The following is a 14,752-nucleotide window of genomic DNA, read 5'->3' as shown; positions in this document are numbered from 1 at the left end:
GGTTGTTCCTATGTATCCGAGCTAACCTTTGTAAAAATGCTGGGGAGTGTCTTCACTTGTCTGGGGAGAGCTGTTAAGCCCTATATCAGTGCAGGCATAGCAGAGCCTGTACCCAGAAAGAGCCAAAGACTCCCAAGGAACCTTGCTGAGGTCCCTCAGAGCAAGGAGAACCTAAAAAATCCAGGGTCTGATATCTGGGATTCAAAATGAGAAATCTGTAAAGTGCTGGAAGGACATCCATCACACATAAAAAGTGTAGGTATCTGGATTAATTTATCCTGTGTGCAGCAGAGAATGGGAAAAGAGCAGGGATTACATGATGACACAACATTTTATCTACTGCTCTCCAAGTGAAGAAATTACCCACTCTTGACAAATATCCTCTCCTAGAGGCTCAGAACAAGGATAACTTTCTTACACTGTACTTTTGATGTGTAAAGTACTGACTGCCCTGCTATTTCCAGTCATGTCTGGCTGGGATTTTCCAGGTCACCTTACCCACTAACCATCCTGGTAGGTAAGGTGACCTGGGTCCTGACCAAGTACTTGTTCAATGGCATGTAGCCATTACTTGCAAGGCTTCGGGTAAGAAGACTCTACTTGTAGCTACTGCACAGGGATCTAATTTCTCTTTAGTGCACCTGCTAGGCTCTGCAGAAAACTATTACATGGATCTGTCTCAGTTCAGAGCCTTGGCTTTATTGGCGTAGCACAGCACAGACACACTGTGGCTGGGGTCTCATGGCGAACCCAGTCTCTGCAGTTGTGTCCAGCTCAGATTCTTTGATCCTGGGTAGAGGCTTAAAAATCAATTTCTACATCAAGCCTGTGAAGAAGATGAAGAGCTTCATCGTGGCACGACTTTCTCCAACAGTTTCTCTGACCTGCAATGTCAAAGCATGGCTGTTGGTGGAGCGATTGGGTAAGTGGTGGCTCAATCCAACATCTCTTCCCTGCTACTTGATAGTGTGAAGGACAGCATAGGCCTCAGAAATACAAAATAGCATGGCATGATATTCAGCAGCCATCACTGCTGATCTCCTATAGGCATTTGAAAAGGGTTGTTTCACTCTGTGCCCACAAGGAATTGATCTGGGACATCCCAGAAACCAGCCTTCCCAAGGCAGAGGGAAGGTTGAACTCATTTGTAGGTGTTGAATTTTTTGTAGGCCCCCAGCATGCCTCCCAGCGTGGGCTGAGGGGCTGTTTGCAAGTCATCAAAACCTAGGGAAGGTATTTCTAAACCATCCCCACCACCAATGCCCATGCTGGTCCCAACAGAAGCTCCAATCCTGCCACTTGGCTAATCTCTTCTGAGTGGCACTGCGAACGTGGGGCCCTGTGCAGGATCAAACACTTTCATTACCTGTGGAGAAAGGCAAGAATGCTTTCTTCTTTATGAAGTTCCCATCCACACCAAGGAAGTGGTTGGGGTTGAATTCATCTGGTGTCTCCCATTGTGTTTTATCCAGCAGCACAGAGGTGAGCAGAGGAATCACTGTTGTTCCCTGCAGCACAGCCATGCTTTGCTTTAGCATGTGGGGTTGCAGCAAGAGTCTGGCTTGCCCATTCAGCCATGTAACCATGCCTCCCTTTGGGCTGTGTCTGGAAGCAAACTTCTACCTCTGAAGAACTAATTTCTGGGCTTGTACATGACCATCTGACCCTTAGTTAGTGTTCACTGGAATTACTGACTAATATGTGATTAAACAACAATAGTTGTTGGCTGTGTCTGAGTTATGAAGCAGAAGAAAGACACGGACTAGGCTTCCTTGCTGCCCAGCTGATCTCTGCTTGCTTGAAGCAAGGTGATGAGACGATGCCATGGTACTCCAGAGGCAGCAGTGCTCTAAAGGGCACAAGTGGCAATGGAAAGTGAAGAGAATAAGGAACAGACTCCAGGTTATGAAGACTGAGTTATGTGAAATGGGAAGTTGAGTACATAACCCTGAAGTCACACTGCCATTAGTCTGGACTCAGAGGAGACAGGGGTTAGGGAACTGCTTCTTCCCCACCAAAAGCCTTGTGCTTCAAGCTCCCCTGCTCCTCGTGACAATTTCTCTGTGGGTCACTGGTGTCCTGCACTCCTCTCTTCAACTGAAGAGCAGCAAGTACCTTGGGAATGAAATAACCTTTAAAGTGGGTGTCAGCTGAGGTGCACTGTGGAACATGTGGCAGGAGGGTGACAAATCTCTGTACCTCGTGGATCACTGCATTGGTAAATGGCTTTTTTTTCCGGTCCTCAAAGGTAGGCAAGCAGCTAGGGCCAAGAATTCACTCAATCTCTGCCTGCACCTTTTCTGTAAGGCAAAGAAAAGGCATAAAGTGTGTTTCCCTCAGTGGTAAAGCACCTGCAAATCTTATTCATGCTGACTGCTGGTGGGGTACCTCAGGGCAGGAGGTGTGCTGCCCCTGGGAGCAGATGGAGAACAACCCCTCACATCCTTTGGTCCTGAATGGTAGCATACAAGGTTTGGATGGAACTGGACAGGTTCCAGATGCTCAGATTTTGCATGCTCTGGCACACATGAGAAGCTACAAGGCTTTTACAGGTGAACATCACTTACGAAGTCACTGCAGAGCACTTCAGTACACTATGTAAGAAAAACAAAACCATAAAGATATCTTACTTTGAATCTCAGGGTACTTCAACAGCACCAGGATGGCCCATTGCAGTGTAGTGGATGTAGTCTCAGTGCCAGCCATGAGCAGGTCAAGTGCAGAGGCCAATAATCATCATAATGAAAAAGTGTATCACTTTTATTCAGCTCCTTTAGGAAAGTACAAAGGAAAAACCAACTCCTGTTAGCATGGGAACAGAGAACTAGGAGGGGTAACCTAGTCTTCAGAGACATTACAGTGGGATGCATGTGCCATGATGCACCGCACTGACATTTCAGTACAGCAATGCTTCAGTTTTCAGCAGAAATATTTGCACACTTGAGATTTTGCCTCCCCAAAATGAACTATTTGGACAAATTCACTGATTTTTGAACATCACATGACATTTATCTGCTCTGGGCAGTGGTTATCTTATTGACAGAGGACTTCTAGCCACTGCTTGTGGATCCTGAGAAGGCAGAAAATGATGAGAGGTGCAGGACCATGCTTTCCCATGTCAGTGAGCTGGAATTTGTCTAGGTGTGTGGCACCCTCCTAAGAGTGACATGAAAGCCATGAAGGCCCAGGACGCCTCTGTCACGTCAACTCTGCTGTTTCTGCTTTGTGCTGAGGATGGAAAACATTTTGCTCGTTCTTGTGTGCAACAGCTGAGGCACTTGCACAAGGTGTCAGGCGCAAACACCCATCCTGCCCATCACCCGTCTCAAGTACACAGATACAAACACTGGGAGAAAAAGGGCATATACAGACTGACGCTTCCTTGCCATACTCCCACACTAGCATTCCTGTTGGTAAATACATTATGTGGGAGCTGGTGATGTATTTGTACAAATGCAACAAGAACTTCTGCATCTCTGCAAGTGAGAATCTGTTGCCTCTTCCCATATCTGTAGCGAGTGATGTGTGTCTGCCTGGAGTGTGTTGGAAAACTGACATTACCTATCTCTCTAGCAAGGAAGGGACTGTAGCTGACACCTGAGGACAAGTTTTAGACATTCATGTGATAAGGAATAGTTAATTATTTCTTGTTTTTCATTCAATATGCAGAATTTAACATATTAAAATAGAAGGACGGTTACCCAAAATTTTCATATAGACTATTGGAGAAGAAACAAAGAGCTTCTCTGTATAAGATACAGCACTAGGAATTGTCATAGTGTTAAAATACCTCTTGTTTGAATACCAGTGCATCAATGTAGCTCTTTACGTTGTTCTCATCAACGCTTTCTTTGCTTTCCTCGATGCACTTCTTTAAGATCACACACACTTCTACTTTTTTCAGTATCATCTTGTGAGGTTTGAGGAGAAATCCAAGGAACGGGTAGAAATCAAATAACTAAAAAGGAAAAAAATCACCTTGTAAAACTCAAGTACCATAATGGAGAAATCATTTACGTGATGCGGCTGGGGTCTCTCTTTTTTGGTAACTAAAAAATTTAAATGTATAAAAATGCCTCCTCTTATTAAAAATTCTCTACAGAAATGAATGGAGCCCATCAGGCTTGTCTAGACAGAGCCCATAAACACGAATCAGAAAATAAATACAATTAAGGGGAAGTGATAGTGAACTCATGAAACAATGAAATTACATTTTTAAAGAGGTAATAAACCAAAAAGATAAAGCACTTGCATTACACAAAGAAAACTCTCGACGTTTAGCAAGCCAAAATACTTATGTTTGAAAGTTGTTAGATCATAATTTTTAACTTTCACATGAATTATAAATCAATTACACTTAGCTCTCAGCATCGTTAAATTTCACAGCACAATAAACAGTTGCATTTTATGTGCAGGGGGGTTACTTACACCATTTCTCAATGTTACAAATAAACTGGCTGCAGAGTAAGATTCACAAATCTCCTGCACTTTCTAACAGGTTGTAATTTCTGCACAAACCAAACCTGCTGTAGAGATTAAAAGAAAAGGGATGTTGTACTACTGTAAACTGTAGCTATTGTAAGTAGTTCTCATACAGGTAAGGAATTCATCGACATCTTTTTGTTAACAGCTTTGTGGATGAGTGCTTCACTATTACCTTAAGTAACTAATACTCTATGCCTTGTGAGGAAGGATTAAATTCAACAAGAGCTCTTGGTTCAGATGAGAGCCTCTTAGTTGAAATACTCTTTTTATGTGGCTCCATTGAATAGGTATTGATCTAAAGCCACAATAGGAGGTACAAGAGGTCCATATATAAATGTCTGCAGCTCTGTACTACAACTCTATAACTTCACTAGTTTCTTAAACTGTAGCAAGTGACCAAAACCAAGTAACCCCCAAATATACACGTAATTGTCCTAAGAGAAGAGGTTACTTGTGTATGAACATTCCCACAGCATCCAGCAGAAAATAACTGGAATAAGCCTGGCTAATTTAATTTGTGCATCCACAAATAAAGTATTTCAATAGTTTCATCACTGGTGTGTTTTTAAAGAAAGAAACTCTGGCCATGCCTTCCAAGAGGGACCTGATTCCCTCCTGTCTCTTCCACCAGAGCCCTGTTTGGCCTCAGAATACTAGGGAATAGAATATGCTGCACTGTTTCATTCTGGGTACTGCTGCAAAAATACTAACAAAACCAAGAAAACACCAAAACCCCAGGAAAGCAGAATCTTTGTGAACTCTGCCAAAAGCACTAAAAACATCTTTGAGACACACTCCAGGAACATTTTCCTGCAGTTACTGTGAAACACTGAAGATAGGTTACCCAGATCCCAGATCTACATTAGGGTCTATTTCCTCATGGGAGGCTACAATTCGCCATAAACCATGAAATTTGCTAAATAAAGTGACTAAAAATAACATAAAGGGAGTGTCTATAGCATTTCTGAGGATTTCTACTGATGCTCCTGGACACTGCCCATGCCAAGTCCCACCATGCTGGAAACCTCAGTTATTGCACTTTCTGGCTGTAGAAGAATCAAAACACATTCCTTCTGCTGGCACAGTCACATCAGCATCTCAGTCCAGTGCCAACACATGATGTTGGACCTCCTTCACAGGAGGATTTCATGGAGGAGGAAACCTCCAAAGAAAGAATCTTGTCCCTACCCATGGCAGGAAGGTTGGATTAGATGATCTTTAAAGGTCCCTTCCAGCCCAAACCACTCTATGCTTCTATGAATCTTATATTTCAGTAACCTAAAGATACCCCAAATGCATCCAGCAGAATTAAGAATTAAGTTGACCTACCAAATCAGGTGAGATACTGGAGCATCTCAGCATAGAGGGCAACTTATATGCAAGGATGAAGAACCAAGAAGGTGCATAACTTCATCTATGAGTCTTAACAGGGTGAGAAATGTTGGGTTTCCATAATCAAACCTTCTCCCAAAGAGAATAGCAAAAGTGATATTGCTGGGAGCCATATTCAAAAACCACAATTGGAAAGGTCTACCTAGAAATGAACAACATAACTGCACTGGTCATTTCTGGAGCAACCCAGACGTCTTTACAGTGGCTTTGTAAAGTAGCATGAAACACCTGATATCCCAGCTCACCTTCGAAGGACTTGATAACTCAATGAGAAAGCGAAGCTCCTCAAGCATCCTTACTTCACCAAGATGCTTCCCCATGCCAAGATCCCGCATGGCGGTAATGGTGAACTGTTGTGTTGTCTTTCAGAGCTCTTGAGAAGAAAAGAACACACCTATGGAAGGAATGCATGCCCTGTTTGCTGAGGTGGTTCAGGATTTGCTCCAAAACAACAAAAGCACAGCTGGGGAGCACAGGTATTTTGCAGCCTGGAGGAGCCTGCTTGGAAGATGACTGTGGGGTGCTGGAGGGGGCTGGCTTGGGCAACCACTAACCCAGGTAGGTTCAGGAGGCTAGGAAGCAATACTTTGAAGTTGGGTGCTATTCACACCAAAGCCCTGTGTTTGCCTTGTTTATAGCTTTGTCTCTTTGCAGTCATACACACTAAAAAGCTCTATGCATGGTATTTGTCTCAGGCTGACTTGTTTTGCCTTAGAAAAAGGATTCAGCTGTTTCAGAGAGCAAGGCTAAGAGCAGATGACATCACTCCATCCCTGTCATGAACAGGACTTGCGGTTTAGAAGATAAACTATGTACCATGCAGGGGGACGAGGAGGGATGACACCTTTGCTTACAGATAGGGAATACCCTCAAGCTGGCTAACCCATTGGCCAAAAAAAGTGCTCAGCCAAGAGGGCATGGAGGTGTTTGGCTACAATTTGAAGTCCTCCATTCCCAGGAGGGCTTCCAGGACTGAATATATTCTACATCTTCATCCTGTGGCTGGGAAAATAGTGCAGTATTCCCTTCTTCACACTGGGCCTCACTCTTAAAGACAAGATGAAAAAAAGCCCCACACACTGTATGCATTATATACATATTAGGTCATCATATCTTTTCCTTTCAGCCCAGGATTATTCCCTTCATTGTTTTTCAATGTCTAGTCCTGGGCAATGTACTACTTTTTAACATGCAATTCAGAAACATGCCAAAAATCTGTTTACAGAAGTAATTGTTTGAGGTACAAACAGCCCGTGCTATTGCACTCTTGCCAGTTCTTGCAGTCTTTATCATGAGTCATGCATGATCCACACTTTGTCTGAACTCCCAGTAACTGTAAAAAAGAGATTGCATAAGGACCTCAGCCTTCACATTGTGAAAAATAATTTCCTTCCCTCTGCACTACAAAAAAACCCACAACCTTCTTGAAATGTGACCCAAGTGCCTCTAAAAGCAAAAACCTGATAAGGCAAATAAGAAGATCCCCAGAAGTATTTTCTTTAATAAAACAAACAACTTCCCCCAAGCTCCACAAAATGTAGCCCTCAATGATAAGGATGCAGCTCAAGACTCTTTAATACTGCTGCAGTGAAACAACACATTTGAGAAACAGCAAAGCAAGCACATCCTTATCTTTTCAACCTGCCAGTACCGTTTCTATGTTGGATGTGATAGAATATGGGTACAAGTGGTCTGCCTGCAAACACATCCCTTGTGTTCAGAAGAGCATCCTTTACTGTCTTGTAGCCAGTCGGCACCACCACCTTCTGAAACCCCAAGTGGACGGTGAAAACGGGGCCATATTTCTCTGAAATCTAGAAGGAGAGGAAAATCAGAGCATAGAGTCATCAGTGGCAGTAGTGTATCCTGTCTGGTTAGATGAAGAGTTGCCTTCCCTCCTCTTTCTGTGGCCAGAACGACTGGAGGGATGCCAGAGATAAAGCCCCAAGACACTTAAATAAAAAAGGAATCAAAGCAAATAAATGGTGGTCTGCTTAACTCAAAAGCTTCCATAAAACCACTGTTTTTCTGAGCTGGTTGGAATCAGTTTGGTGCAGGAGGTTAAAAGAGGCAGAAGATAAAAAGACATTTTGATCACCACCAGCAGCATGAAAGCATCACCAAGATTCTGCAGGCAGATACAGAGCAACTGCTGAATGAGGAGGCTGTCCAAAATAAGAGAATGAAAAAGCAGGAGTGTCCATATTTCTTCTAAAAGTGAAATAAAAGCTTTGCTGCAATTAATGCAAAGAGGTATATGATTCACGGTATACGAAGGCATAAGAAACCATTGCTCTTTCAACTTGCCTTAGAAAATAACCACAATACCACACTCTGCTTTTTATTTCTGCTGCACCAGAGATTTCAAGCCAATGCACAGCAGGACTTTATAACGAAATCTCAGATAGTGGGTAGCAGGAGTTCTCCGGAGGCTCACAAACATGGTCCTGCCAGGCCCTAGAAGGAATTAAGACTTGATTGAGAGCAATGCAGTTGAAACTTCGTAAAGCTATTGTGAGATGAAGCCTTATGTCCCATAAGAGAGATCAGTTCTGGCAAAGGTGAGTAGAGAAGGTTCCACAGCTTTGCAACACCTCCTGCTCCACCAAAGCAAACAGGCAGCCCCAGGCAGAGTCTAAACAGTGTTTCAGCAATATAGCCAGAGTTGCTGAATTTCTGGAAAAAAAAGTAGCTCACAGGACACTGAATTCAAACATTTGTTCAAAATAATGGCTGGTTGCTGATTCATCTAATGTGAAACTTTCAGGGGGGAATCCTTTAGGGATTCTCCTTTCAGGGAGGATTTTCTACTCCAGGTCATTTATTTGGTAAGTAATACCTTAAAATTCTGGCTTTTAAGTCAGCTTTCAGGATCACTACTGCAGTTCCACAAGCCCCGTGTAAAATCTCACCTCACCCATAGCTGCAGCCCGGGTGCTGCAGCTGCAGACTGTGTCTGCTCTGTCCTGACTGCGAAGGGCAGAGCATGGTGAGAGGCTCCTCTAGGCTGCAGCCACAGACCCCTTTCCTGGCTGGTTTCAGCAGCAGACTCCTTTCCCAGCTGGCTGTTTGATGTTATAGTTCTGTGAGGAAAAGAAGGCATCAGCATGGTCAATGTGCCCAATACCTGTGCTTCACTAAGATGCTATCACCTACTCCTGGGTCTTCAAGTCACCTCCTTTCCAGCCTCTGCTTTGCTTATTCTTCCCACTATGTCCATGCACACCTCCAAAACTCCTTCTCCCCTGTCTTCCTCTGCAGAACGATTTCTGGTCTTGTCAGAAACAGGAACCACGGTCCAAAGCACTTCCCAGCTCCTAAGTTCTGGGCATTGAGCCCACTGTGAGCTGCTTGGTGTAAGATGAAGACACAGCTCCGTAGGCATCTTGGAGGCTCCTCACACAGCACAGTGATGGGAATGAGACAGGGAAAGCCCGCTCCTCTTCCCTACATTATGCTAAGCAGGTCTGAGGGCTGCTGGCAATCTGAATGTCAAAAGGCTTGGTGTAAGGTGCAGGATATTCACACTCCATGTCCTGACTGAAAATGCAGCTAAGCTAAGCTGCATTTTGGCTCTGAGAAACTGAATACATTGAAATTTCCCCTTTTTTCTAGAAGAGAGATGCAAGGAAACTGTGACTCCTCTAGAGAACTTTGTCTTCGTAAGTCCAAGTCATTCACTGTTTCAAATGAGTTCGACATCTCTTCTTTGAGCTATGCTACATTAATCTCCATTCTCATGAAAAACTGGCAACATAAGAAATACAAGCTATTTTGGCAATCACAATTAAGCATCCATCTTTCAATTCGCCTACGTGGACGCTCAAATATTTTGAAGTATTTCACAACACAAGGAAGATGCCAAAATTTAGGTCCATCGGTCTGATCTGACACAGATACTCAGAGTTTTCAATGTGTAGAGTAGCTCTCAGTGAAACACTGTTCATATTTATCTCACTCTCTGCAGCGTTGGGACTGTGTTGAACAGTTTTAACAGTCTCCAACAGTCTGGTCATTCTGAAATGACACTTGGGCATTCTGAAACCATTGAAACATCACATTGTAAAAAAAAAATCAATTTGGCACCAAAAATCGTCTGTTCTCTCACCAGAGAGAATTTTTAATGGGTACTTCTGACATTCAACAGCCTAGAAACAAAGGACGCTTGTTCTTACCTTCATTAGTGACTTGTCTTGCCTTCTGATGTCCAGCAAATTCAGGTTGCAAATGATGGGAAGAGGAAATGGAGCAGAAGGCAAATTTAAAGCTGATGATTGCTTAAAAACTTTTAAAACATAGAGTGCAGCAGCAAAAAGCAGTGCACACACTCCACAGATGAAGAACGGCATGAAGGCTGCCATATTTTGGTGGAGCTTGCCTTTCTCGAAAGCCACTGAGACACCTTCCTTAGAGTGCTCGCATTATTGCACTATATTTATCCAGAGTAAATGATGTCAGGGGTTTTGCTGCACTTTGCACAATCCTCCCCTCCACCCCCAGCTCTCCATAAAATCTGGAATCTATGTCTGCAAAAGGCAAAGTCGCACAATTTGTGGAGGTGAAGACTTGCAGATTCCCTGTCAAGTGCAGTAGGGCAGGTTTGTTTCATTTCAAAGACTAGCTTGGATTCTTCTGCCTCCAATGATTTCCCAGCACCTGGGACTCCCATATCTGCTTTATTAGGTATCAATCATGAAATTTCTCTTAAGATTTCCTCTTCATCTCTCTGTTCCATCCTCTTCATCTAACCTGCCTCTCTGAACACCAACAGCTCTTTACAAGTACTTATCCCAAAATAATCCTTCAGGGTAGACAAGCATTGTTCACCATGGTACAGTGCAGGAGAAGCAGGTCCTGCAAGGGGAAGAGGCTCACTCCAGACCATGTGTGAAGCTGGGTGGACCACTGGTGGACACCATCTTCCCTCCTCTTCACCTTCTTGTCTCCTTGCAGTGAAGCATTTTCTCCCAGTGAAGGGAAACAAAACTCTTTCATGAGTGGCTCTTTTAGCAAGGGGCACTGCTTTCTGCTCCCCATCCAGTGTTAACTGCTATCACCTTCACTCTATACACAATAAAAGGAATATAAAAAACATGTCTTTGAGAGCTGGATTACTGAATCAGTGTGAACATGGAAGGTCTTGTAAAAGACCAGCTGTTTCCACTGGTTTCTGGCAGTGTCTAATGGTGTGAGACCTGTCAGAGACATCAGTGGAAACACATCACTTCTGTAAAATTACCCTGATCACACAAATGATGCAAGGGTCCCTTAGGTAGGAAAAGAGCATTCAGTATCTTTTTTTTTCCAGCTCTTTCAGATCACAAGGATTTTGTGCTGCTCCATACTGTGCTAGGAGATGGTACCAGCCTTGAGGATGCTTTGGGACTGTTCCAAGGTGCAGCAAGATTCACACTTAAACTGGACACAAAGCCCATTCAAACCTGCACTCTCCCATCCATCTGAGGCAGGAGATGTAATCCTAGCTCATACCCAGTACTCTCTCAGACCATGCATCACCTAGGAACGGTCCATCCATCCCAAACCCACTTGTGTCACAAACCATCTGTGGTAAAAGCAGGAGACTGGGAGTCTGGATACATACGTCTGCATCCTTGCTCGGACAATGACCTGTCTATGTGGCTCTGAGAAGTGTGGTGCAGGGCTGTGCTCAGGACAGCCCTGGAGTGTGTGTCAGGGCTGGGCTGTGAATGCAGCCATTGTGCCTGAAGCCCTGCTCCCCTGGGCCTGACTCAGCTGCTGCCCTTTCACCATAGTAATTTCTGGGAGGTCTTTTAGGCTCCATGCAGAGGGAAGCAGGGAACGGTGTAGGAATGGCATCTTCTTGCACTGCAAGGATTACCCAAAGCAAGGGGCAGAGAGAGGTCACTGACACTAAAAATGTTTATGATTCCCAAGGAGAAGGGAGCAAGGAGGCCATCAGCCTACTTCTGCCAGCCCTCTGCCCTCAACCCACCCAGAGGGAGGAAAGGTTATTTATTACCTGATCGGTGAAGCAACCCGTGACAGAGGCAAAGCTGGGCAAAGATAACAGCATCTTAGCTGGCCTATAAAAACATTTTCACTTGAGAGATTTCAGTTAAAATTTAAAATTAAAATTAATCTTTATCTAGGAGTAAATGATCTCTCTGAAAAAAAAGAATAATCAATGTCCCCAGTCAGGGCAGGGTCATGTCAAAAGTGGCAGGAGAAATTACAGAAAGAAAAGCCCTTATACTGAGTGCCACAGGATCAATCCACCCATGGATTTGTAGTTGGGAAAGAAAGTAATTCCTTTGGGCTGTGTATAATTATTTGGAGGCTGAGCCCTTTCAAATCAGCCACTCTTGGACAAAGAGGACTGGAGAGCAGAAAGCAAGGTCTCCTTCCATCCTTGGAGCCAGTAATGGGCAAGGGGGATTAAAATTCATAAATCACCCTTTTTGGATGCATCCTACTGTAACTTTGCACAGCAAATGGTATTGGGAGCAGCACACTGCTTGGGCCCTGCTCCTGCAGGAATCAGCAGAGAGAACCTTCAGAATCTTGCTCTGTGGTGTGGGGGACTACATTGAGCAGGTGGATAAACTGTCCCCCAAAGCATCATCTGGCAGTTTTGAGAAGCACCATGTTATTTACCAGCAGGTACAGCAGTGGCACACAGAGTGCACTGGGATGCGCTTTCCAACCCTGCAGCAAAGTCCCCATCACCCACCTGCGTCCCAGCCTCTCCTGTAGGTGGACAGTGAATTCATGTCTCTTCTGGGCATCTGGTGGTAGGAAATAATTCAATTTCTGCTTTAGAGAAAAAGGCCTCAGTTCCAAGCCACATTGCAGTAAAATAACCTCACAGGAGAGGTGAATGCTCCATCCCCTCCCCTAGCACACATGGCAGCTCCAGTCTGAAGCTGCTTTACCTGATGAGCAGTGCATTTAGACATTTAGCCTCTTCAGGGGCCAGCCTGGCAGAAACTCTGCTCTCAGGCCTTTTACATTTCTCTGAGGCTTCAGGGTTTGCTCTTCATCATCACACTGGGCTTCTCCTTCCCCAGCACCACTGGGAAACCCAGCTTCAGCATGTCTTAAAGCAGGATTTGCTGTGCTTTTATAATTCTCCTTCCCTGGCATTCTCATCCCATCTGCCCAGTTTCTGATCTTAGAAGCTTCAATCCCAGCTTTTAGCTGGTGCTTAATTATGCACAAACATGACATATTTAAGATAAATACTTTTCCACTCTTTCTGCATGAAGACGTCAACTTCCCCCCTCCCTTTTCTCTCTGAAAAACCCTTTGCTTCCCACCCTGACTTGCTCCCTGATAGTACCCATGGGCAGCCCTGCCCTGCCTGTATGACATCTACCTGCACAGAAAGCTCTGCACATGCATGCCTGTGTCTGGGTGGCAAAGCCACACTGCCATTCCCAGCACTGTGGGAACATCCACTTCTGCTGCCTACATCACCCTGTATCAGGCTGGGATGCATCCTCATGCGACCGCTGCCTTCCTAACATCAACAGAGCCTGAAACCAGCACTTCTTCCAAAGCAAACATGAAATCACATGCAGGCAAAGCCTCCCACCTCTATAGTCCTGCATTGCTACACACCAAATAAAAGCCAGCCTTGCCAAAGTAAAAAAGTCAGGCGCCCAGGTTGGGTTCTTCAGGTTGCAACCTTGAAAACACCATTTTCCATCCCCACGAGTGGGCTTTTCCTCCCCATCCCCATCTCCATGCAGGCCCCCTCAAGCAAGCACGAGAGTGCCGGGAGCCATGCCCTGGAAAGCCAACAGGAGCATCAGGATGGTGCATGACCCTCGTAGGGGGCAGGTCCTCCTGGAAGGAGCCAGCAGCCCTCTGGCATGGGTGGCCTCAGCAGCACTTTCTTAGCTCCATGGCTGCAGCTTGCAGGCAGCCACAGGAAAAAACTAAGCTCTTCTCCATTTATTTTTCTTGGGAGCTGTGTTTTAAATGTTACCCTGAACGGCTCTTTGAAGCAGCACGAGCTGCCTCAGACCTTTCTCTTCAGCTCATTAATATGTGCCGACAGCCGTGACAGCCTGGCACAGCGAAGCCGGGGCAGCCCCAGGCGAGCTCTGGCCCAAACCCCACGGCTCCAACCCCTCTGTGCCTTGCACAGCCAAAATGCTGTTGACCCTGAAACCAGCAAGCGCCTTTAAGTCATTAATTCACACACAACCTTTGTCTTCCAGGTTGGAGCTGCCTACCACGAGGTTGTGTCATGTAACAGAACTTGAGGGCACTGGCTCTTACTGGATTTGAAGAGTTTTGGTGTTTTCTGTTCAGAGCTGAAGGCCAGGCATTTGTCCATTTGTCAGAAGAAGGTTAAAGTGCTTAAATGGTGTTAAGTGAGACACAAGCTTCTGCAGTGCTGTGCAGATTATCTTTTATAAAGCCTCATCGTATTTCCCAAATGAGTGATGGGGTCTGTCACTCATTTCAGGGATGGTAGCTCTTCTCCAGCAGCAGCACTTTACCCTTCACTTGAATGTGAAGTGCACTCCAGCTAAAGAAATGCCATTATCCCTGGTTTATAGAAGGAAAATCCAGATGAAAATGAGAAAAGATTAGTTCAAAGGCCATATGAGACAGTGACAGAAACATGAGCAGAATTGCAGTCATCACTAACAGGCGTACCAAAAAGGGCAACAGTAAATGTGCCCCCAGCAGATGATAAAGTAACTCAATCTATCACAATTTGGATATTTTATCACCCATGGAACACTTGAAATATGACTTACAGTGACAAAATCCAGCCTGTGGTTTTAAACCTGTAGTCTCAGCAGATACTGAGAAACGAGCCCATCTCCATTCAAGAGCAGTTTTAAATGAACCCGGATCTCCCCTGGAAGCATCATAG

General features: G+C 44.7%; 1 protein-coding gene across 1 annotated transcript in view; it reads right to left on the bottom strand.

The window, feature by feature from the left end:
* Positions 1 to 2,110: 2,110 nt before the first annotated feature.
* LOC308221035 (cytochrome P450 2W1-like) overlaps positions 2,111 to 14,752 on the bottom strand; it is a 77,125-nt gene continuing 64,483 nt past the window's right edge. The window contains 7 exon segments of the mRNA XM_080617857.1: positions 2,111 to 2,300; positions 2,631 to 2,771; positions 3,791 to 3,958; positions 5,862 to 6,038; positions 6,141 to 6,242; positions 6,246 to 6,271; positions 7,529 to 7,691. Of these exon segments, the coding sequence (XP_080473983.1) occupies positions 2,649 to 2,771; positions 3,791 to 3,958; positions 5,862 to 6,038; positions 6,141 to 6,242; positions 6,246 to 6,271; positions 7,529 to 7,691 (759 nt within the window). The 3' untranslated portion in view covers positions 2,111 to 2,300; positions 2,631 to 2,648.

The sequence above is a fragment of the Psittacula echo genome (assembly GCF_963264785.1).
Source record: "Psittacula echo genome assembly, chromosome: 5".
In the NCBI taxonomy this organism is placed as follows: domain Eukaryota; kingdom Metazoa; phylum Chordata; class Aves; order Psittaciformes; family Psittacidae; genus Psittacula; species Psittacula echo.
This window is presented reverse-complemented; position numbering and strand designations above follow the sequence as displayed.